Raw genomic sequence first — 25,403 nt, 5'->3', positions numbered from 1 at the left:
TTGTGTGCGGCCGAGCATCATCCTGCTGGAATCCGCCATGAGAGGGATGCAGGATGCTCTGAACATATCTGTTGGGTCTGGCAGACGTGGGCGTCGCTCTCTGAATCTGTGATTGCTTTTCTCCAGCACATCCATGGTTAAATTTGGTTCTGTCTCTCCCACCCAGCTGCAGATTGTCATCTCTTCACCACTGTATGGAGGCCTCGGACCTGACAGTGCTGCAGTGTTGGTGTAGGAGTGCTCTCATGAATGCACGTATCGCAGCCGCTCCTGCTGTTCATCTGTTTCCACTCAGTGCTTAGTCTTCTGTTTGCTCGGTACTTCCAGATTAGATCTGAACTTGCCTGCTCACTCCTTGGTTCTTCAGACGGCTTGGTGTTATCCAGTTTCTGGTTTCCTTGTGATCAGTGCTGACAGGGTTAAACAGCGCCCAGGTTCCTATGCAGGGCCGCCCTTGTCAGGGTGAATACTCTGCTGTTGATAGGCAGGGACTTTTCACCACCTGCTACAAGCATAGAGCTCTGGTCGCCTTCACTTTCCAAGTCCCGTCTTCAGCTGTGAGCACTGTTTTTCCAAAGTCTCCTGATCCATCTACTAGTTGGGCGACACAGTGGATCCACATCCGCTTACATAACAGACTGCAGCCATGGATCCCGCTGGCTCTAATCTCGCTGGGCTTCCGGAACTAATTTCAGGAGTTGAGACCGTGGCAGGATCAGATCCTGGCCTACTACACGATGTAAGTACGCGTCTCAGCAGTAAGTCCGCTGCCCTGACGTCATTGCAAACTGCTACCGCCCTGTCAGATCTGCGATTGGCGGCACTACCTCATTATGGGGGAGACCCAGGGTAATGTCGGGGTTTCATAAATCAGTGCACCCTGCATTTCAAACTCCTCCCACGCCTCTTCACGTCCAATCGCACCAAAGTGGCCTTCATTATATCCCACCTCTCGGGTCCGGCTCTGGCTTGGATTAACCCCCTCTGGGAGAGCGAGGATTCCCTGGTAAATATCATAGCCCTATTCATTGAGACCTTTCGCTGTGTTTGACGGCTCCGGCCTTCCAGCCTGGTGATTCAGAACCTATGCAAGTGGACCGACTTGGGTTGTCTAGAAGGGAGAATGAGCGGAGACTAGAGGGGGGGCTCTGTTTGTATTGTGGCTTTTCCAGCCATTTAGTATGTGAATGCTTGAGGCTTATCAGAGTTTCAGAGATGTGTTTGACAAGAGGCTGAATGCCTTCCACCACATCGCCCCTACAATTGTCCCATTGAGCATATGCCTGGTACCGTACCTCCTTGGGGAAGAGTTTATTCCTGGTCTCTTCCAGAGGCTCAGGCCGTGGCCAAGTATGTGAAACATAACTTGGCCAAAGGGTTCATTCGAGAGTCCTCCTACCCAGCCGAGGCCGGGTTTTTCTTCGTAGAGAAGGATGGCTCGTTGCCCCCTTGCATTGACTCCCGAGGGCTCAGTTGTATCATGGTGAAAAACAAATGCCCACTGCCGTTGATTTCTGTGCTGTTCGATCATCTACGGGGCGCTAGAATCTGATTGGCATTCACCAGAGGGACAAGTGGAAGACTGCCCTCAATACTCGAGACGGCCGCTATGAATATCTGGTAATGCCATTTGGGCTCGTCAACGCCCCAGCAGTCTTCCAGGACTTTGTCAATGACGTTTTTCGTGACCTTCTCCATGAATGTGTCATGGTATATTTGGAAGACCTTCATATTCTCTACAGATACACAATCACATCGGAGGCAGGTGCGCGCGGTCCTGCAGCAATTTGAGAGAGAATTGCTTATTTGCTAAATTTTAAAAATGTGTATTTGAGCGCAACTCCCTTCCCTTTTTGGGATATATTTTCTCCAAACAGGGTTTTGAAATGGACCCTGAGAAGGTCTCAGTCCACGTTGAATTGGCCCTGCCCTTCAGGACTCCATGCTAGCCAACGATTCTTAGGCTTTGCATTATTGTAGGCAGTATATTCCGCATTTCCCTTCCCTGGCAGCTCCTATTTCCGCTCTCAGACGAAAGGGGGCAGATGCCAAACAATGGCCTCAGAAGACAGAGTCCGCCTTTCGTGCCCTTAAGTCTTCTCCTCTGCTTCTGTGTTGGACCGACCAGATGGCGAGACGCATTTTTTTCTGGAGGTTGATGCCTCGTCCTCTGGAGCAGGGGCGGTTCACTTGCAAAAAGGTGCATCCGGTCCCAACAGAGCGTGCAGATTCTTTACAAAAGGCCTTTTCGGCAGCAGAGTAGCATTACTCGATAGGAGATCGAGAGTCGTTGGCCATCAAGATGGCCTTGGAATTTTGGCGATATCTGCTGGAGGGAGCCCCTCGTCCCATTGTGACTCATACTGACCACAAGAATCTCACATGCCTCCAGACCACTCAACAGCTCCATCCTCGCCAGGCTTGGTGGTCTTTATTGTTTGCACGATTCGATTTGTTTTGTACTTTTGCACTGCCAGCAGAAATATTAAAGCTGACACACTGTCTAGGGCTTTTGATGATAACGACATGGAGGAGTCTCCACAATTCATAATCGAGCCTACGTAACTGGTGACTGTGAATCCTGTTCACGTGAGGGATATACCACAGGGGAAGACCTTTGTACTGGAGATAAAGAGAAGAGGGGTCTTGGCTCGGGGTCATTGCTCCAAGTTAGCTGGACACTCCAGGTTATGGAAGACCAGCAAACGCATTCGCCGGCTACATTGGGAGGGACATGAGTTTGTCGTCCTGTACCTCATGTGCTTAGAATAAAGCCCTAACGTTGAGGCCCTCAGGTCCCCTGTGTCCACTACCCATACCAGAGTCTCCATGGCAGGATATTGCGATAGACTTTATCACGGATCTGCCTCCGTCCAGTGTGTGTACCGTCATTTGGGTGGTAGTGACCGCTTTTCTAAAATGGCTCATTTTGTGCCTCTGCCCAGCTTGTCTACCCCCGGTCAGCTGCCCGAGAGATTTATCGAACATATTTTTTGCCTCCATGGCTTTCCCTAGCACGTTGTGTTGGATAGGGGGGTACAGTTTACCTCTAAGTTTTGGCAAACTCTCTGTTAACTGGTCCACAGTCCAATGGGCAGGTGGAACGGGTCAATCAAATTCTCACTAGGTATCTTTGCTACTTTACTAACGCCCGTCAGGACGATTGGGTGAGTATTTTGCCTTGGGTTCAGTTTCCATACAACCAGCACGTCAGTGACTCCACCAAAACCTCTCCCTTTTTTATTGTCTAGGGGCAACAACCCAGGATATCTCTGCCGATCTCCACCACTTCGGAGGTGCCAGCTGCGGCCGCGGCAGCAGAGAGCTTTGCCAGGATATGGCAGTAGACCAAGGTGAATCTTGAGAGATCAGTTGCTGCCATAAACAAGGTTCGCTGATCGCAGACATGGTCCCTCCCCACAGTTTGCACCGGGGGATAAAGTGTGTCACCTCCAAACACATCAGATTGAGGATACCATCTTATAAGCTCCCTCCATGCTTTTTGTGTCCTTTTGAGGTTCTCGGGAGGATTCATTGTGTTTGTTACAACCCCCCCCCCCCCCCCCTCTGTACCCCCAACACCTTTCATGTCTCTCTGCTCAAACCCTTGGTACTTAATCGGTTCTCTAAGCAATCCAGACCAGTGTCCGCTCAAATTCATTCTGAGGACACCTTTGAAGTTAAAAATATCCTTGATGTTAAGAGGGTTAGGAATAAGACCTAATTTCTTGTGGATTGGAAGGGTTATGGGCCAGAGGAGAGTTCATGGGAGCCTTCTGAGAACATTAATGCCCCACAGCTCATTCGGGAATTCCTGCAGAGAACCGGCAGGAGGGGAGGGGGTCTAAGAGGGGTGTGTGGTTGGGTCTGGCAGATGTGGGCATCGTGTTCTGAATCTGTGATTGCTTTTCTCCAGCACATCCATGGTTAAATTGGTTCTGTCTCTCCCACCCAGCTGCAGATTGTTTGTCATCTCTTCACCATTGTATAGATGCCTCAGACCTGACAGTGCTGCAGTGTTGTTGTATGAGTCCTCTCATGAATGCACGTGTCGCAGCCACTCCTGCTGTTCATCTGTTTCCACTCAGTGCTTAGTCTTCTGTTTGCTCGGTACTTCCAGATTAGACCTGAACTTGCCTGCTCACTCTTTGGTTCTTCAGACGGCTTGGTGTTATCCAGTTTCTGGCATTCTGGTGGTCAGTCCTGACAGGGTTAAACAGCGCCCAGGTTCCTATGCAGGGCCGCCCTTGTCAGGGCGAATTCTCTGCTGTTGATAGGCAGGTACTTTCCACAACCTGCTACCAGCATAGGGCTAGATCCCCTGGTCACCTTCACATTCCAGTCACGTCTTCAGCTGTGAGCATATGGGTTTCCAGAGTCGTCTGTCTGTCCTGCCGGTCTGATCCAGCTACTGGTTGGGCGACACAGTGGATCCACATCCGCTTACATAACAATATCGCTGAGCTGTGATTGTCCCTCGTACCACCACTAGGGGGGACCGACTGTCGTATGTGATGGCTCCCCAGACCATCACACCAGCAGGAGGCAGGATTGAGGCGCTCACCCTACGGTTTCCAGACACTAACACGACCGTTGTCAGTATCCACTCCTAGATTTATTGCTGTAGACAACCCGGTTGCCCTCTGTAGTGTCCGGTTTCATAGTTCACGATATCACTGCAAACGAAGGTGGGGGCTGGAGGCCGTACACGTAATGGGGGCCGTGAGACTAAGTGTCCTTCAGCCAAGTGCCTAGAAAAGGTTCCAACAGTCAGAGGGGTGTAACGATGGCGCCCCCTTTGCAGCGAGCAGGAGTTGGCCAGAGTAACTGAAGTTGGTTCTCTAACTCTGACCTAGTCACAGTGGTGGCTACTAGGCCTAAAATGGTGGGCTTGCACAGCAGGTGGATTCAAGGGGGTTTCTTGGTATATCAATTAGTAGTTAGTGTAATGTCTGATGTGACGCCACTGCCTTAGGGTTCATGATAATAAATGATATAAAGACACAAGTCCAAAGAGCTTCAGCAAACCGAAGGCACACAGTTTACTTAACTCTTAGGAATATAATAGAGCCCACACAACAGTAACTCCATCAACCACTTCTTTGGCGCAGAGTGGGGAGGTTATTGGTGGAGGAATGGACGGAATGGGGCAGGCTCTGCAGGCTCCCTGTAGACTGACCGACTTCTGATTGTACAGGGAACAGATACACTCACAGTTAAAATGGCCGCCTTTCCTTCCAGATTCTGCGGGGTCTGCCCTGGCTTAGATTCCTCCTTAAGCAGGGATGAACAACACTCCGCGCTCCTTCAGCTCTCCCCTACAGCTGACTCTACGACTATACCTCCACCCTGGCTGGCCTCCAGGGTCCGGCCTCCAGACCCACTTTATTTGGCTCCATGCTAAACTAGACTGAGAACACCAACTCTCTAACCACAGCTGTCTAATGTACCTGCCCACTAACCAATCCTGGGCTAAGGGGACTTCTTCTACCCAATCCCAGGGCTAGATAGGGATGACTGACAGCTAACGGAGTGGGTCTGGCTGAATTCTGCACAGTCGCGCACAGACTAGTTATTGAGGACACCAGACATGACTTCACTATGACCCAGACAAGGTCAATACTCATAGAACAACACCAATACACAGACATATACATATATACACTCCACATGAGGTAGCTATTGAAGTGCTGTGGGACCCCAACTCTGAGGTACTACATATCTCTGGATGGTGGACAACAAAACAGTTGGAGCTGCTGGTGCTTGTCAGATGATCCTCTCTACTGGTGGTCTGTAGGGGGCGTCCTGAGCCCGGTCACCTTGTGTGCCCCCATCCACTAGTCCCAACACCACCCAACAGTCTGGTCAGACGCTCCTCTCTACTGGTGGTCTGTAGGGGGCGTCCTGAGCCCGGTCACCTTGTGTGCCCCCATCCACTGGTCCCAACACTCCCTAACAGTCTGGTCACAACGGCCGGTGGGGGACAATTCATCGATACACCATCCAGCTCCTCACATCCCAATAATGCGCCTCCCTCTGGTAACGGGGTCTCTTCTCTGTGTTGTACAGGCATCTAGTGGTCAACAAGATTCACACAAGCGGAAGAAGAGGTCACCACACACAAGGGGCCTCCGAGAGCCTCTTATAGGCCAAGGGGGGAACCACTTTTAGGGTCTCCGGTGACCGTTGATCTAATCACCACAACTCTCATCATTTACAGATCTGCCTGAGATGGAGCTGCAGGACGGGGTCTACAGGAGAACAAAAACTTCTTCTGGGGGCGGGATTTTTTTATTTATTTATTTTAACAGTGTGTTTTTTCTCCCATCTTTCTTGTATTTGTGATGGCGCAGCATGAAACCCCGAGCGGCGGCCAGTGCCATCCCTGAGCGTCTCCCTCCATCCACAGGAGTACACAGCAGTGAAGAAGACAGCGACTCCCATCATCCATCCTCACTCCCTGATCCAGAAGCTTCTAGAACTCACTAACAAGATGACGGAGCTGCTGACAGGAGAGGTGACTGCGGGGAATGTGGGGGGACATTCTAGCGGGGGGCTCTGGCTGATGACTGGATATTGTGTTGTCAGGTTCCTATAAGGTGTCAGGATGTGGCCGTCTATTTCTCCATGGAGGAGTGGGAGTATGTAGAGGGCCGGCGGGATGTGTACGGGGCCGCCATGCTGGAGGCGGGGCCACCAGGTAAGAGGAGTGGGAGTATGTAGAGGGATGTGTACGGGGCCGCCATGCTGGAGGCGGGGTCACCAGGTAAGAGGAGTGGGAGGATGTAGAGGGCCGGCGGGATGTGTACGCGGCCGCCATGCTGGAGGCGGGGTCACCAGGTAAGAGGAGTGGGAGTATGTAGAGGGATGTGTACGGGGCCGCCATGCTGGAGGCGGGGTCACCAGGTAAGAGGGGTGGGAGTATGTAGAGGGACGGCGGGATGTGTACGGGGCCGCCATGCTGGAGGCGGGGTCACCAGGTAAGAGGGGTGGGAGTATGTAGAGGGCCGGCGGGATGTGTACGCGGCCGCCATGCTGGAGGCGGGGCCACCAGGTAAGAGGAGTGGGAGTATGTAGAGGGATGTGTACGGGGCCGCCATGATGGAGGCGGGGTCACCAGGTAAGAGGAGTGGGAGGATGTAGAGGGATGTGTACGGGGCCGCCATGCTGGAGGCGGGGTCACCAGGTAAGAGGGGTGGGAGGATGTAGAGGGCCGGCGGGATGTGTACGCGGCCGCCATGCTGGAGGCGGGGCCACCAGGTAAGAGGAGTGGGAGTATGTAGAGGGATGTGTACGGGGCCGCCATGATGGAGGCGGGGTCACCAGGTAAGAGGAGTGGGAGGATGTAGAGGGCCGGCGGGATGTGTACGCGGCCGCCATGCTGGAGGCGGGGTCACCAGGTAAGAGAAGTGGGAGTATGTGGAGGGATGTGTACGCGGCCGCCATGCCTGAGGCAGGATCACCAGGTAAGAGGAGTGGGGGTATGTATAGGACCTGAGCGATGTGTACGCGGCTGCCTTGCCTGAGCGGGGTAACCAGGTAAGAGGTGGCAGGTATGAGGTCACCTACATTCTCCCATCACTGTGTGTCTCCACAGATGGAGCCGGGAGGAGAAACCCCCCAGAGAGATGTCCCCATCCTCCATATTCTCAGGACCGTCCAGAGGAAGATGTCCCGGATAACCAGCAGGTAGATGGCCCTGAGCCCTGTAATATATATAGTGGGTGGAGCTTGCTGATATTTCTTTATATATGGGGTGGAGCTTATTGATCCTGTTAGAGTAATCGCTTAATTTAGGTGATAATCAATGGGCATAAAAAAAATAAATAAGTCTTATTTGTATAGCGCCAACGCTTTCAGGTAATTTATTTGTTACCCGCCCACCAAGCTAGGTGCTCATTTTACCGATCTCGGAAAAGGGGGTAAATCTTGAGCCATGTACCTGAACCCTGCGGGGATTGCACTCGCAACCTTGCGGTTGTGAGCGAGAGCTTAGGACTGCATTTCTGCTGCCTTATCACTCTGCGCCACCCAATGCTCTAATTAGCTGGTATTCCCAGGAACTAGCTTCAGGCACTAGGCTGGAGCCGCGGGTTTAGTAGCCAAGCAGATCAAGAGAGCAGTCAGGGGAAAGCCAGGAGTCAGCAACAATGGATCTCAGTTCACAGTACAAGGGAGAAGGTGAGTAACGTTTTCAGGAGAAATGCCAGTGCTCTGTAACAGGAGGTCCTAATTAGTTTGTAGAGGAGCAGGCTGGTAGTGGAACTGGACTACAGCTGTGAGGCGTAGTAATCACACACTTGTGCAGTGGCAGTGGCAGGCTTTTATAGTTGGCCCAATCAGGAACAGAGCGGAGCTAGAAGAGGGACTGGATTTCAGGATCTGGAAACAAGGCTTAGGTCATATAGGGGAGCTGTCCAAAGGGCTGGATGGCTCAGCAGGGAGAGCTGCCAACTGAAGTACAGGAGGTCCTGGGTTTGATCCCTGAGCTGGCCAATTATCTTGGAGATTTAGGGATACACTGTATGACAGACATGCGGTAACACAGAGGTGTTGGGTGTAAGCCTAGCAAGGTATGATTATGACCATAGACTATGTATATACAAGGTGGCATGGCTACTACTGTGTGATCTAGGACTGTAGACAACCTCTCCTCCAATCTTCTACTGTGTTCTGTTCATATTGTACATGTAACCCATTGTAATCCCGATAGGGGGGTTTCATTTGACAACAGCATTGTCCCATAATTTGTAACCTCTACACTGTGTAGGGATATCAGATTACAGTGATCTTCATGGACAGATGAGACGGCATGATGATCCCCAGAACCAGGCAGGGGTCACCAAGCCATGCTCCAACCATTACTGGGGCAGATCTGACAACACAGGGGTACAAAGAGGTTTATTAAACCAAGACCTGATCTCCTCCACAGTGAGGAGTAGAATCACCAAGGGCGTAGAGGAGGACGCTGGAGGCGCATGAGTACACAGCCAACAATTATTCAGCTTTTCCTGAGGCTTAGCTTAGACGTATCGTCCCAATCATTTTTGAACACATTATTGGGTCTGTGTGCACGGAAGCAACGGTGACGAGTCGGAGCATTTCACTGATTCGGGAGCGAGCACTTTCTTGCAATGGCTGGCATGTATGCAGTTGTCTTTACCTTCACATCTCACTGACCTGGCTGTAGTCAGCTGTATCTGGTAAGGTCCATCAAAGCTAAGCTCAAGGCTTTTTCTGATGTGCCACTTGAGGCCCATGCAGACTACTTCATTCATCAGTTTTGTAGCAGTTGTCTTGGCATTGGCATTCTTAACAGGCCACGCCTCTGGCCACCCTAAGAAGAGTTCTATGCAAGCCAACACAAACTCTCAAGCACCTACCTTAGGTAGCTGTATGTAGTCAATCTACAGTTGCTGAAATGGATAAGATAATTGGGAAGTCAAGTCTGCCATAGTGGTAGCATACGTCATCTGTATAGTCTGCAATTGTCTGGCAAACCCCATGGGGCTAACACAGGAAGCGGGTAGTCCTTTTACCAGAGTAATTTGGTCCATCGGTGGCCATAGCTTATAGTCTTGTCTGAGCACTGTGGGTTGTGCCTGTGTTTCGTCTGTTGCAATGACCCCCAGAACTACTTGAGTAGTGGAAATCACTGGGTATATCGGGTGAGAGAGGGATAGTTGCCCTGCTCCATACACCACACATGTAGCTGGTCAGGATGGATTCTGCTCACCGCAGTGGTAACACGTCCTACCACCTCCCTGCGGACTCTTATACTGTGAGGGCGCTGATGCCTTCCCAATGCCCGGGCTTGCAGTAGGTTTACAGTATATACACCCATGCTCACCCTCTACCTTCTTGTTAGTGCAAACAAAACTATTTGCTATACAATATGCTTCTGGATTAGGATAAGCCAAGCTCGAGAGAATAACATCCAACCACCCAATCATGGGTGCGATCCAAAGTTATGTTTATTGATTGACAGGCAGCAGTTTTTATAGGGGTACATGCTTTGATTATAATATTTCAAATGTATTAGAATTCATTTATTACCATTGGTCGATGAAACAAACATAATATGAATATGCAAAATAAGGAATTTAAAATAAAAGGCAAAAACCACACAAGCGCAAAAGAATCATATGTGATTAACTTCTTAGAACACAAGTACAGTAAGTATAAACAGTAAGTTGTTTAGGCCTCCTTCCCACGAACGGATTTCCGCCGCGTAATTCGCGGCGAAAATCCGCTGCGTTGCCCGCAGCTATTAGGTTCTATTGAACCTAATAGCACAATGCTCACGATGCGTAATTCCACCGCGGAATTACGCACCGCGATTTCTCCCGTCCTCACCCGCAGCATGCTCTATTTTCTGCGGGTGAGGACGGGCTGTACGCACTGACGGCTTCCATTGAAGTCAAGGGAAGCCGTCCATTCACGCTATCTCCCGCTGTAACCAGCGGGAGATAGCGTGAAAAAACGCTTTCCCGCCCACCGCCGCGCGTCATATGACGTCATATGACGCGCTCGGCCGCGTCACGTGACACGGCCGGCCGTGCACGTGACACGGCCAGTGACGCGGCGGCGGTGACGGGCGGTGACGCGGCGGCGGTGGGCGGGGAAGCGATTTCACGCTATCTCCCGCAGGTAAGTATAGGGGCTCTGGGGGGCGCCGTGACGGGCTTCGCAGCGGAATATTACGCGGCGGAGCCCGTCACGCTCGTGGGAAGGAGGCCTTAGAGAGAGACAGGAGAACAGGTGCAGTGACCCAAGACATTCAACTTAGACCCTTTTCAATGTTCTAATCACCGAGGTCTCTTTTTATTCTTCAAGACATTTTGCGTCCGATTCATCTACCCAGCCCCTCCCCCATACCATCAATGACATGATCTCTTCCCTCATCCCAAACACTTGAGCTAACCACTAGGGAATGTGTTGCCTGTCCTAACCAGGGAGATGGAGGTCCCTAGGAGCCATCCATGGTCCTCTCATTACACCCACATAGGGTGGTCCCAGCTCAGCCCAAAGGCCCCTATACTACCCCTGGGTCTGAGAGCGGAGGAGTCATGTCTGCTGCATGCTGGGATAGATGATGAAGCCTGACACCACCGTCTAGTCGTATCTGAGTTGGATTTCACCTACACAACAAACATAAACTACAAATCCGTGTATTAACGGACCGTGAGCCAATTATTGTACAAATACTAGATCAGGTCTGCACTGAATGCCACAGCTAAGGAATATGCAAGTTTACCCCTATACTACAAAGTATGCAGAAGAATAAGAAAAAAACCAAGAATACAGGGAACTACGGACCGGGAAGTCAGACTGTCAGGAGGAAATAACAAATACCACAAGACTTCGTACATCTGTGATCCAATACCATCAATGGTAGCTCTGCTCTGTAGAGCAGCATCCTAAGTACCTTGTACATCCCCCAGTAACATGTCTAAGGTCTATAGGGCAGCATTACGGGCTCCTGCCATGTCACATGATATACCATTTATTACCCAGCCGCTAGTTATAGCCAGCCCCCCCCACTAGTGATGCTCCCAGCTATTACTGCACTATTACTCAGCAGTGTGGAGGGTCTATAAGGCAGCATTAAGGGCTCCTGCCATGTCACATGATATATCATTTATTACCCTACCACTAGTTATAGCCAACCCCCCCCCCCCCCCCACTAGTGATGCTCCCAGCTATTACTGCACTATTACTCAGCAGTGTGAGGGTCTATAAGGCAGCATTAAGGGCTCCTGCCATGTCACATGATATACCATTTATTACCCTACCACTAGTTATAGCCAGTCCCCCCCCCCCCCCCCCCACTAGTGATGCTCCCAGCTATTACTGCACTATTACTCAGCAGTGTGGAGGGTCTATAAGGCAGCATTAAGGGCTCCTGCCATGTCACATGATATATCATTTATTACCCTACCACTAGTTATAGCCAACCCCCCCCCCCCCCCCACTAGTGATGCTCCCAGCTATTACTGCACTATTACTCAGCAGTGTGAGGGTCTATAAGGCAGCATTAAGGGCTCCTGCCATGTCACATGATATACCATTTATTACCCTACCACTAGTTATAGCCAGTCCCCCCCCCCCCCCCCACTAGTGATGCTCCCAGCTATTACTGCACTATTACTCAGCAGTGTGGACGGTCTATAAGGCAGCATTAAGGACTCCTGCCATGTCACATGATATACCATTTATTACCCTACCACTAGTTATAGCCAGTCCCCCCCACTAGTGATGCTCCCAGCTATTACTGCACTATTACTCAGCAGTGTGGGGGTCTATAAGGTAGCATTAAGGGCTCCGGCCATGTCACATGATATACCATTTATTACCCTACCACTAGTTATAGCCACCCCCCCCCCCCCACTAGTGATGCTCCCAGCTATTACTGCACTATTACTCAGCAGTGTGAGGGTCTATAAGGCAGCATTAAGGGCTCCTGCCATATCACATGATATACCATTTATTACCCCACCACTAGTTATAGCCAGCCCCCCCCCCCCCCCCACTAGTGATGCTCCCAGCTATTACTGCACCATTACTCAGCAGTGTGAGGGTCTATAAGGCAGCATTAAGGGCTCCTGCCATGTCACATGATATACCATTTATTACCCTACCACTAGTTATAGCCAGTCCCCCCCCACTAGTGATGCTCCCAGCTATTACTGCACTATTACTCAGCAGTGTGGGGGTCTATAAGGCAGCATTAAGGGCTCCTGCCATGTCACATGATATATCATTTATTACCCTGCCACTAGTTATAGCCAGTCCCCCCCCACTAGTGATGCTCCCAGCTATTACTGCACTGTTACTCCGCAGTGTGGACGGTCTATAAGGTAGCATTAAGGGCTCCTGCCATGTCACATGATATACCATTTATTACCCTACCACTAGTTATAGCCAGTCCCCCCCCCCCCCCACTAGTGATGCTCCCAGCTATTACTGCACTATTACTCAGCAGTGTGGGGGTCTATAAGGTAGCATTAAGGGCTCCGGCCATGTCACATGATATACCATTTATTACCCTACCACTAGTTATAGCCACCCCCCCCCCCCACTAGTGATGCTCCCAGCTATTACTGCACTATTACTCAGCAGTGTGAGGGTCTATAAGGCAGCATTAAGGGCTCCTGCCATATCACATGATATACCATTTATTACCCCACCACTAGTTATAGCCAGCCCCCCCCCCCCCCACTAGTGATGCTCCCAGCTATTACTGCACTATTACTCAGCAGTGTGAGGGTCTATAAGGCAGCATTAAGGGCTCCTGCCATGTCACATGATATACCATTTATTACCCTACCACTAGTTATAGCCAGTCCCCCCCCACTAGTGATGCTCCCAGCTATTACTGCACTATTACTCAGCAGTGTGGGGGTCTATAAGGCAGCATTAAGGGCTCCTGCCATGTCACATGATATATCATTTATTACCCTGCCACTAGTTATAGCCAGTCCCCCCCCACTAGTGATGCTCCCAGCTATTACTGCACTGTTACTCCGCAGTGTGGACGGTCTATAAGGTAGCATTAAGGGCTCCTGCCATGTCACATGATATACCATTTATTACCCTACCACTAGTTATAGCCAGTCCCCCCCCCCCCCCCCCACTAGTGATGCTCCCAGCTATTACTGCACTATTACTCAGCAGTGTTGGGGTCTATAAGGCAGCATTAAGGGCTCCTGCCATGTCACATGATATACCATTTATTACCCTACCACTAGTTATAGCCAGTCCCCCCCCCCCCCCCCCCCCCCCACTAGTGATGCTCCCAGCTATTACTGCACTATTACTCAGCAGTGTTGGGGTCTATAAGGCAGCATTAAGGGCTCCTGCCATATCACATGATATATCATTTATTACCCTGCCACTAGTTATAGCTAGTCCCCCCCCCCACTAGTGATGCTCCCATGATATATCATTTATTACCCTACCACTAGTTATAGCCAGTCCCCCCCACTAGTGATGCTCCCATGATATATCATTTATGACCCTACCACTAGTTATAGCCAGTCCCCAGACCCCCCCCCCCCCCACTAGTGATGCTCCCATCTATTACTGCACTATTACTCCGCAGTGTGGACGGTCTATAAGGCAGCATTAAGGGCTCCTGCCATATCACATGATATATCATTTATTACCCTGCCACTAGTTATAGCCAGTCCCCCCCCACTAGTGATGCTCCCATGATATATCATTTATTACCCTGCCACTAGTTATAGCCAGTCCCCCCCACTAGTGATGCTCCCAGCTATTACTGCACTATTACTCAGCAGTGTGGAGGGTCTATAAGGTGGCATTAAGGGCTCCTGCCATGTCACTTGATATATCATTTATTACCCTACCACTAGTTATAGCCAGTCCCCCCCCCCCCCCCCCCCACTAGTGATGCTCCCAGCTATTACTGCACTATTACTCAGCAGTGTGGAGGGTCTATAAGGCAGCATTAAGGGCTCCTGCCATGTCACATGATATACCATTTATTACCCTACCACTAGTTATAGCCAGTCCCCCCCCTCCCCACTAGTGATGCTCCCAGCTATTACTGCACTATTACTCAGCAGTGTGGACGGCCTATAAGGCAGCATTAAGGGCTCCTGCCATGTCACATGATATACCATTTATTACCCTACCACTAGTTATAGCCAGTCCCCCCCCCCCCCCCCCCCCCCACTAGTGATGCTCCCAGCTATTACTGCACTATTACTCAGCAGTGTGGAGGGTCTATAAGGCAGCATTAAGGGCTCCTGCCATGTCACATGATATACCATTTATTACCCTACCACTAGTTATAGCCAGTCCCCCCCCCCCCCCCACTAGTGATGCTCCCAGCTATTACTGCACTATTACTCAGCAGTGTGGGGGTCTATAAGGCAGCATTAAGGGCTCCTGCCATGTCACATGATATACCATTTATTACCCTACCACTAGTTATAGCCCCCCCCCCCCCCCACTAGTGATGCTCCCAGCTATTACTGCACTATTACTCAGCAGTGTGGGGGTCTATAAGGTAGCATTAAGGGCTCCTGCCATGTCACATGATATATCATTTATTACCCTACCACTAGTTATAGCCAGTCCCCCCCCACTAGTGATGCTCCCAGCTATTACTGCACTATTACTCCGCAGTGTGGACGGTCTATAAGGCAGCATTAAGGGATCCTGCCATGTCACATGATATATCATTTATGACCCTACCACTAGTTATAGCCCCCCCCCCCCCCACTAGTGATGCTCCCAGCTATTACTGCACTATTACTCAGCAGTGTGGAGGGTCTATAAGGCAGCATTAAGGGCTCCTGCCATGTCACATGATATACCATTTATTACCCTACCACTAGTTATAGCCAGTCCCCCCCCCCCCCCCCCCCCCACTAGTGGTGCTCCCAGCTATTACTGCACTATTACTCAGCAGTGTGGGGGTCTAGTAGGCCATGTCCATAAACCTTACATGAGGCTTACTGTTGTCCTCAGCTCCCCTGGACAGTGCGCACCCACAGCTCACCATGTATGACTGACCATTATGTGGTACCATGACATTTAGCATGACTACTACCATAATCATCTAGTAGGCCATGTCCATAAACATCCCATGAGGCTTACTATTGTCCTCAGCTCCCCTGGACAGTGCGCACCCAGAGCTCACCATGTATGACTGACCATTATGTGGTACCATGACATTTAGCAGGACTACTACCGTAATCATCTAGTAGGCCATGTCTATAAACATCCCATGAGGCTTACTATTGTCCTCAGCTCCCCTGGACAGTGCACACCCAGAGCTCACCATGTATGACTGACCATTATGTGGGAACAGGACATTTAGCAGGACTACTATGTGTGATCCGGGGCTCCAAACAATGTGTCATCTACAAGGCAGGGTATAACCCGGACCCCCATTGTCTACCATTTATCTCACATTGGATACCATTTTATCAGGTAGCCCATTGTAGTCCCCCTAGGGGGTGTGATTTGGAAACAGAGGCACTACATTATTCAGGTCCGCACACACACATCCTGTCCAGGAGGGATAAGGTCTATAGGGACACTTCTTCCTGCACAAACGAGATGGCACGATGATCCCCAGTTCAGGAGAACTACCCAGGGGTCACAGAGCCATGTGGAACCATTTGTGGAAAATATATACACATACATATGAATACATACAACATATATATATATATACTAGCTGATATACCCGGCTTCGCCCGAGTTAATTTGGTACTGGTGTTTATCTGGTGTTCACATGGAAAATCTTATGAAGTCGTGGTTACTTTAGAGATACTGAGGAAAAACATATGTTCACCATTTTGCATAGTTCTCTGCGTTACCCAGGAAACACCACGTGGAGGTAACCATGCGACGTTTCCTTTATATAAAATGACATCAGGAAGTGAGAGAATTAGATTACGTACATAAAATTTGGACGCTAACTCTTTTGCGCATAGAATTGAATAATGGAGTTGGGACCCATTAGCTTTTCCTATTTATGACATAATCAATGCTCGTGCCAAATTTCCCGTTTCTATGACACCGGAAAGTGAGAAAATTACATTCTGCACGTAAAATTTCGACGCCAATTCTTTTGCGCTAGAATTGAATAATCGAGTTACTTGGGACCCATTAGCTTTTCCTATTTATGACATAATCAATGCCCGTGCCAAATTTCCTGTTTCTATGACATTGGGAAGTGAGTGATTTAGATTATGTAAAATTTCAACGCCAATTCTTTTGCGCTAGAATTGAATAATCGAGTTGGGACCCAATTACTTTTCCTATTTTGGAGATAATCTATGCTTGCGCCAAATTTCATGTTTCTACGACATTGGGAAGTTGGAGAACTTTTGGCGAGTCAGTCAGTCAGTGAGTCAGTCAGTCAGTGAGTCAGTGAGGGCTTTCAGCTTTATATATATATATATATAGACTAGCTGATATACCCGGCTTCGCCCGAGTTAATTTGGTACTGGTGTTTATCTGGTGTTCACACGGAAAATCTTATGAAGTCGTGGTTACTTTAGAGATACTGAGGAAAAACATATGTTCACCATTTTGCATAGTTCTCTGTGTTACCCAGGAAACACCACGTGGAGGCAACCATGCGGCGTTTCCTTTATATAAAATGACATCAGGAAGTGAGAGAATTAGATTCCGCACGTAAAATTTGGACGCTAATTCTTTTGCGCATAGAATTGAATAATCGAGTTGGGACCCATTAGCTTTTCCTATTTATGACATAATCAATGCTCGTGCCAAATTTCATGTTTCTATGACACTGGGAAGTGAGAGATTTAGATTATGTACGTTAAATTTCGACGCCAATTCTTTTGCGCATAGAATTGAATAATCGAGTTGGGACCCAATTAATCTTCCTATTTTGGAGATAATCTATGCTTGTGCCAAATTTTATGTTTCTACGACATTGGGAAGTTGGAGAACTTTTGGCGAGTGAGTCAGTGAGTGAGTCAGTCAGTCAGCGCTTTAACAGGATCTGACTACCTTTCTAATGAGGTAACGAGGGGTACACACAAACATAGACACATAATGCCCCAATTATTCTCTAACCTCTTCTTCTCACCCATGGCACTATAACCATAACCTATAGGACATGCACAGTCTAGCAGGTATTCGACTCTCTCTCGGATGCAGACTCGCATACAGCGGTTGGCGTGGACCCAATTATCTTTCCTTTTCATTAGACTGAAGTAACAGTCTGTAACTGGATCTGGTGGGATCCATCAAATCTCTGTTCCCAACCTTTTCCCAATACTGTATGTCCTTCTGAGGAACCCAGCCACCTGAAAACACAACTTTAAGTCTGGATCTGGAATCGGGGTAAAGTGACAGTTAAGTCTCATCATAAAACCATCACATGGGAGTGAGATTCTCCGTCCGGGACCGGAGTAAGATGGGACTGGTCTCAGCAAGAGAAACAAAGGGATCTTGTGGATGTGAGACCTTGTAAGGGCTAACGAAAAGACATGATGTCATAGCGAGCTTGTGAACCTTCATCAGGCTGATGGACGAGATCTGAAGACACATATTATATACAGTCACGTTCTGCTCCACTGGCTAACACAGTACTAAACCTCTCTTGTGTTACCTAATAGGGACTGGAGAAAGTATAGGCCTATTACTGGGGCCCTACCAAGCCGCACCTCCTAGGGACTCTACTCAGTCTGATGAACCTGAAAACACCAAACAGTACAAAACAATAAAAACAACTGCATAAAAGGGAACAAACTCTCCCTAACATACTAAAACGGGGGACCTGCCTAACCAGCAGACTAACCGTCCTGACAAGGACGAACCTGACCTCGTACCTCGGCCACTAGTTAACCCTTTGAGGGATAGGGAAATAACATAGAAAATAAGAAGAACCAAATCTAAACCTGCAGTACTCAGCATTGCATAGTCACAGGTAACAGCAGAACCAGCTCCAGGCTTCTGGCTTCCTCCACAGCATCACATGCATATATGTACTATTACTTTATTGTCAATCTCTTAGCTGTGGGTTCGGCGTTGGCATTTTTATTTATTTTATTCTACAAGCCACGCCTCTAATTGAGAAGAGGTTTATGCAAAGCAATATAAACTCCAGGCCACCTACCTCTGGTCCCTGTATGCAGTCATCTGCAGTCCCTGAAACAGTCTGTCTCGCAGTGAGGAGGACATGGGTACATTGACCAGTTTGGTCTGGATTGTAACAGGCGCATACCATGCAGTCCAGTACAAACCAGGCCGTAGCAGTGTTGAACTCTGGGGCAATTCAAACAGAAGACCCTATACCACACAGTACCTCCTCAGAGCGATGGGTAGCTCATGACTTGGGTGTGTCATCATTGTGTAGAGCGTGTGGGGAAAGCACAAGAGTCTAGACCACAGGAGGTCATTATCCCCTCTACTCTTCCTTAGTCAGACCTCATCTGGAATACTGGGTCCAGTTCTGGGGTGTAAGAGAAGCATAGAGTCTAGATCACGTGAGGTCATTACCCCCTCTACTCTTCCTTAGTCAGACCTCATCTGGAATACTGGGTCCAGTTCTGGGATGTATAAGAGAAGTATAGAGTCTAGATCACGTGAGGTCATTACCCCCTCTACTCTTCCTTAGTCAGACCTCATCAGAAATACTGGGTCCAGTTCTGGGATGTATTAAGAGAAGCATAGAGTCTAGATCCCGTGAGGTCATTATCCCCTCTACTCTTCCTTAGTCAGACCTCATCTGGAATACTGGGTCCAGTTCTGGGCACCCCACTTTATAACAGACATAGACAAACTGGAGCAAGTTCAGAGAAGAGTTACCAAGATGGTGAGCGGTCAGCAAATCATGTCCTATGAGGAACGGATAAAGGATCTGGGAATGTTTAGCAGAAGAGAAGGCTGAGAGGAGACTTAATAGCGGTCTACAAATATCTGAAGCGCTGTCACAGTGCAGAGGGATCAGCCCTATTCTCATCTGTACAAGACTAGAAGCAATGGGATGAAACTGAGAGGGAGGAAACACAGATTAGATATTAGACAGTGAGGGGATCAATGAGTGGAACAGGTTGCCTTCCAACTCTACCATTCTATGATTCTAGCCTTTCTCCAGACCCCATCAGTGTGTGGTCCATTCCTATTTCTTCATAGTCTCTCAAACTCATCCCTGCAATCTAAGCAACGGTGACCATATCCACACTCTCCAGTTCTTCAGAGCCTCTGGAGTTACATCTTCTTTGGCAGAGATCTAAGGCGGGCAAAGGCAAAGCCCCCTGGTGCAAGCAGACTGTTTTTGTGGGGTGGTCTGCCATTTCCTTCCCCAGTAATCTTCTACTCAAGCCTTGCATTAGCAACTGGCTTATCGTTAACCTGCTCAGATGCAGTAATTTAGCTCTGTTGGATCTACTGATTTAAACCGTATTTTCAGGCTGCTCATTGGTTAATCTGCATGGAAATAAGCTACTGGGATTCAATGTAGTTGCCTTTATTTCTCTGGCCCTGGCCTAGCTGCAACCATCCATCAATTCATTAAGATATAGTTCACCCCTGTGATACTAATCCACGCCCAAAGTTCTGGGAAATCCCTTTCCCCTTAGGCCTTTTAAGCAGTGGAGTCCAAACGGTTTGAGCATCACATGGAGGCCCAGTCTATTGAAGACCATGTCCCCCACCCATTTCCACAGCATTTAGGGGCTATGCAAAGGAAAAGGGCAGTCGAGCCGTAGCTGCAGGCAGTTAGTAACATAGTAACCTACTGTAGTATGTTAGGCTGACGGGAGACAATGTCCATCTAGTTTAGCCTGTTTCCAACCCCCCACCCACCCCCATCCTGTTGATCCAGAGGAAGGCAAAAAAAAAACCGTTTAGGCAGATGCCAGTTAGCCCATTCGGGGGGAAAAAATTCCTTCCCAACTCCATAATGGCTGTCAGACTAATCCCTGGATCAACGTTTGATAGTTCCTACCTGAATGTAAGACCCGGATCACCAACCCGCCAGCCACCTAATGTCTATATCCTGTAATATCATAGATAGACATCTAGTCCCTCTTAAACTCCTCTATGGATCCTGCCATCACCACGTCCTCAGGCAGAGAGTTCCACAGTCTCACTGCTCTTACAGTAAAGAACCCCTTCTATGTTGGTGATGAAATCTGCTTTCTTCTAGACATAACGGATGTCCTCTCGTTACCGCCGCAGTCCTGGGTATAAACAGATCCTGGCAGAGATCCTTGTATCGTCCCCTCATGGATTTATACACAGTTATTTGGTCGCCCCTTAGCCGTCTTTTTCCCGGGGTGAATAATCCCAGTTTTGGTGCCTCTCTGGATATTCCAGTCCCGTCATTCCATGTATTAATTCAGTTGCCCTTCTTTGAACCCCCTCCAGCACTGTAACATCTTTCCTGAGCACCGGTGACCAGAACTGTACACAGTATTCCATGTGGGGCCTGACAAGTGTCTTACTGCACCCCAAGACTTTATTAGCTTTTGCAGCAGCTGACTGGCATTGGTTACTCCAGTTTAGTCTACAATCCACTAGTACCCCCAGGTTTTTTCCCTGGCAGTGCCCCATTTAGTGTATATTGGTGACATCCGTTTCTCCTGCCCATGTGCAGAACCTTACATTTATCCACATTGAACTTCATTTGCCATTCCCCCCCCCCCCCCCCCCGATTGATAAATATGTTGAACAGAGTGGGGCCTAATACTGAACCCTGTGGCCCCCGCTAGCAACGACGGCCCAATCAGAGTACAAACCATTTATCACCACCCTCTGCTTTCTATCTCTGAGCCAGTTCTTTACCCAGATACACACGTTTTCACCCAATCCGAGCTTCTCATTTTATATATCAGCCTATTATGTGGCACGGTGTCAAATGCTTTAGAGAAGTCCAGATATACGAGATCAATAGACTCTCCCAGGTCCAGCCTAGAGCTTACTTCATCATAGAAGTTGATCAGGTTGGTCTGACATGATCGCCCCCTCATGAACCCGTGCTGGTAAGGAGTTATTCCGTTGTTCTCCTTGAGGTATTGTACGATGGCGTCTCTCAGAAACCCCTCGAATATTTTCCCAATTATTGAAGTAAGACTTACCGGCCTGTAGTTACCAGGCTCATTTCTTGACCGGTTTTTGTATATTGTAACCACATTGGAAATGTACAAACCAGGTCTCAATAGAGTCCCTAAATATAAGAAATAGTGGTCTGTCTATCACGTCACTTAGTTCCCTTGTGTATTCCATCTGGGCCCGGCGATGTATCGATTTTAAATTTTTTTTTTTTTTTTTATCCGACTCTGTACTTCCTGCGGTGTTAGGTATATAATATTTTGTGAGGGGTTCATTTTATTCCCCTGCATCTCGTGTGACATTTCTTTTTCGTTCTTGAATACACTTGAGAAAAAACTATTCAGTAGGTTTGCCTTCCCCCCCCATCGTCTTCAATGATTTCTCTTGCATTATTTGTTAAAGGGCCAGCGCTCTCAGTGCATATCCTCTTACCGTTTATGTAATTGAAGAATAGTTATTTCTGCTCTCTTTGGCGATCCATCTTTCTGCTTCCTCCTTGGCAGTTTTGATCCTATCTTTACATATTTTGTTTTTTTCCCTGTATGATTTTAGCTCTTCTTCGCTGCCTTCTTGCTTTAGTAGTTTGAACGCTTTCTTTTTTTCGTTTATTACCCCCCTTACCGTCTTGTCGAGCCACATTGGTTTCCTTTTAGTTGAGTTTCTTTTATTTTTAAAGGGAATGAACTGCTCACATGAGGCGATTAGGATCCTTTTAAACTCCTCCCATTTGTTGTTTTGTACTGATATTTTTGAGGATGTTGTCCCAATTAATGTTACCGATAGTAGTTCTAAGCTCATCACATGTTGCTTTACTAAAGTTTAGTTTCTTTGTCGCTCCCTGATAAGGCTTCTTATTGAATGACAGCTGGAAGTTGATTATATTGTGGTCACTGTTCCCCAAGTGCCCCTCCCCCTGCACGCCCTTTATACGTTCCGGTTTGTTAGTTAGTACTAGGTCCAGAATGGCCCTCCCTCTAGTTGGCTCCCACACAAGTTAGGTAAGGTAGTCATCTTTAATTGCTCTCAAGAATTTATCACCCCTGTGAGATTTGCAGGTTTCCTTCTCCCATGTTATATCTGGGTAATTAAAGTCCCCCATTATAATTACTTCGTTTCGCTTTGACACCTCTTCTATCTGCCTTAGTAGTAAGTTATCAGTTTCTTCTGTTGCTTTTGGTGGTCTATAGAAGACCCCTATCAGGATTTTGTTATTTTTTCTCAGCAGCAGCAGCACAGAGATTCCACCTGTTCATCTCCTGCACCTATATCCTCCCGTAGTCTCGGCATTAAGTACGATTTGACGTACAGACATACCCCTCCCCCTTTCTGGTTCCTTTGGTCTCTTCTGAAGAGATTGTACCCCTGTAAATTCACCGCCCAATCGCACTTATCATCCAGCCATGTTTCAGTGGTTGTCATCCAGTAATTGTTACAATGGCTGCCTCTTGTGCGGGTCTTGGGTTGTATCTAGGTGTGCAAGGAAGAACAGCCACTTTTTTTTTTTTTGTGATCAAGGCAGGTGGCAATGAAAGCCTTCTAATTCCTGTCCTGATGGTTGCCTATAGTATTTATGGGCCCTGAGTACCAGATGCCTCAGACACAAAGTTGGCCCATTTTAACAGAAGTGATCCAACCCTTACTAGCGAATATGGCTCCCCGCTCCCATGTTCTTCCCATTTCCCAGGCTCTATCGCACACAGAGTTGCACAAGGATCCCGTATATGAACAGTAGTCCCGACGGTCAATAAGAAACGGGAGCAAGGAGTACCGAGGGGTTGTCCGTTATGGGCCACTAATGGCTCACCCTCAGGGTAGGCCAGCAGTAGCTGCTCACCGGTATTCTGCCAGATTGCAGTGGCCCGGCTTGGGACTGCGAGCCGAATTATATTAATAGAGATGAGCGAGCTCACTGGTCCAAGCTTGATGCTCGTTCGAGTATTAGGGTACTCGAGGTGCTTGTTACTCGAGCCAAACCCCACACGGTACTCTAGTCAATTGCATTTCCTTCCCCGCATGTTTAGTGCCATTTTCTGGCCAATAGACATGCAGGGAAGGCATTACCACTTCCTGCTGTGACGTTCCAGCCCTATCCCACCCTACAGTAGTGAGTGGCTGGTGAGATCAGGTGACCGCGGAGTATATAAAGCGGTCCCGCCCGCGGCTCGCCTCAGACACACACTGGGAGAGATCAGGGAGAGTGCTGCTGCTGCTATAGGGAGAGTGTTCGTGTAGGATCCTGTCTTCAAGAACCCCAGCGGTCCTTCTTAGGGCCACATCTGACCTATGCATTACAGTTGTGGCTGGCTGTGAGTAGTAGTGCATCCATTTTTGTATTACACATCTAGGCCTGTTCCCAGCCTTTCAGTAATAGCGTTCTCAGCCTGCAGTGCCGTACAACCGGCTCTCACCGTGAAAAGCTCTCTAACATTTCCTAGCCTACTGCAAACTACTTCAGTTATACCGTTCTCTGTCTGCAGTGTATTAGACAGAGGTCTCACCGCTAAACAGTACTCTAATATTACCGGGGCCACTGCAAAGTATTTCAGCTCTGCCGCTGTGCAGAGCGTCCCACAATACCCTTTCCTTGGTGGGGTTGAGATCGCCGCAGTTCCCAGCACTATCCACTGGCTTTAGAGTCTTCTCCCACTCCACACAGCCTCTATTATCTACAAGTCTCTGCGAGCGGTAAATTACCCCTAGGTATCAGCGCAAGACACAAGTCACAGCATAGAGCCTCCGCTATCTACAAGTCTGTGTGCGGTGAATTAAGGCCTGGTTGTCAGTGCTGTACAGTGGGGTAATTTATTTGGGCCCTGCTCTATTCTTAATCCGCGATGATGAGGAGTCGGGGTAAGGGTCGAGGACGCGGACAGTCAGGGTGTGGGCACAGGCCGAGTTCCTGGTCCAGGTGAATCACAGCCGGCTGCTGCGGCCTTAGGAGAGAGGCAAGTTTCTGGGCTCCCCAGCTTCATATCACAATTTATGGGTCCACGTGGTAGACCTTTATTACAAATAGAGCAGTGTGAGCAGGTCCTGTCGTGGATGGCAGAAAATTCGTCCAGCAATGTATCGACCACCCAGTCTTCTACGCAGTCCACTACTCCCGGCCTAGGGACTGCAACTCTGAATCCTCTGGCTGCTCCTCCTTCCTCCCAGCCTCCTCACTCCATGAAAATGACATATTCTGAGCAGGCAGACTCCCAGGAACTGTTCTCTGGTCCCTGCCATGAGTGGGAAAAAATGGTTCCTCTCTCACCTGAGGAGTTTGTCGTGACCGATGTCCAACCTTTGGAAAGTTCCCGGAGTCCGAGTGATGAGGCTGGGGACTTCCGACAACTGTCTCAAGACCTTTCAGTGGGTGAGGAGGCCGATGACGATGAGACACAGTTGTCTATCAGTGAGGTAGTAGTAAGGGCAGTAAGTCCGAGGGAGGAGCGCACAGAGGATTCGGAGGAAGAGCAGCAGGACGATGAGGTGACTTACCCCACCTGGTTTGCTAAGCCTACTGAGGACAGGGCTTCAGAGGGGGAGGCAAGTGCAGCAGCAGGACAGGTTGGAAGAGGCAGGGCCAGAGCGAAGAATCCCCCAACTGTTTCCCAAAGCACCCCCTCGCGTCAAGCCTTCATGCAGAGGGCTAGGTGTTCAAAGGTGTGGATGTTTTTTAGTGAGAGCGCGCATGACCGACGAACAGTGGTGTGCAACCTGTGTCTCCGCAAGATCAGCCAGGGAGCCACCAGCATGCGCAGGCATATGATGGCCAAGCACCCCACAAGGTGGGACGAAGGCCGTTCACTGTCTCCGGGTCACACCACTGCCTCTTCCCCTGTGCC

At 49.0% G+C, this 25,403-nt stretch overlaps 2 protein-coding genes across 2 annotated transcripts in view; one reads left to right on the top strand and one right to left on the bottom strand.

Moving 5' to 3' along the window:
• LOC136617429 (zinc finger protein 300-like) overlaps nt 1–25,403 on the bottom strand; it is a 1,148,901-nt gene that overhangs the window by 601,127 nt on the left and 522,371 nt on the right. The window lies entirely within an intron of this gene.
• LOC136617737 (zinc finger protein 84-like) overlaps nt 6,575–25,403 on the top strand; it is a 133,177-nt gene continuing 114,348 nt past the window's right edge. Inside the window, exons 1-2 of the mRNA XM_066594280.1 lie at nt 6,575–6,700; nt 7,598–7,689. Of these exons, the coding sequence (XP_066450377.1) occupies nt 6,628–6,700; nt 7,598–7,689 (165 nt within the window). The 5' untranslated portion in view covers nt 6,575–6,627. The remainder of the gene's footprint in view (nt 6,701–7,597; nt 7,690–25,403) is intronic.

Source organism: Eleutherodactylus coqui, chromosome 1 (genome assembly GCF_035609145.1).
Source record: "Eleutherodactylus coqui strain aEleCoq1 chromosome 1, aEleCoq1.hap1, whole genome shotgun sequence".
NCBI classification, from domain to species: Eukaryota; Metazoa; Chordata; class Amphibia; order Anura; family Eleutherodactylidae; genus Eleutherodactylus; species Eleutherodactylus coqui.
The sequence above is the reverse complement of the archived record's forward strand: the minus strand, read 5'-3'. Positions and strand labels throughout refer to the sequence as shown.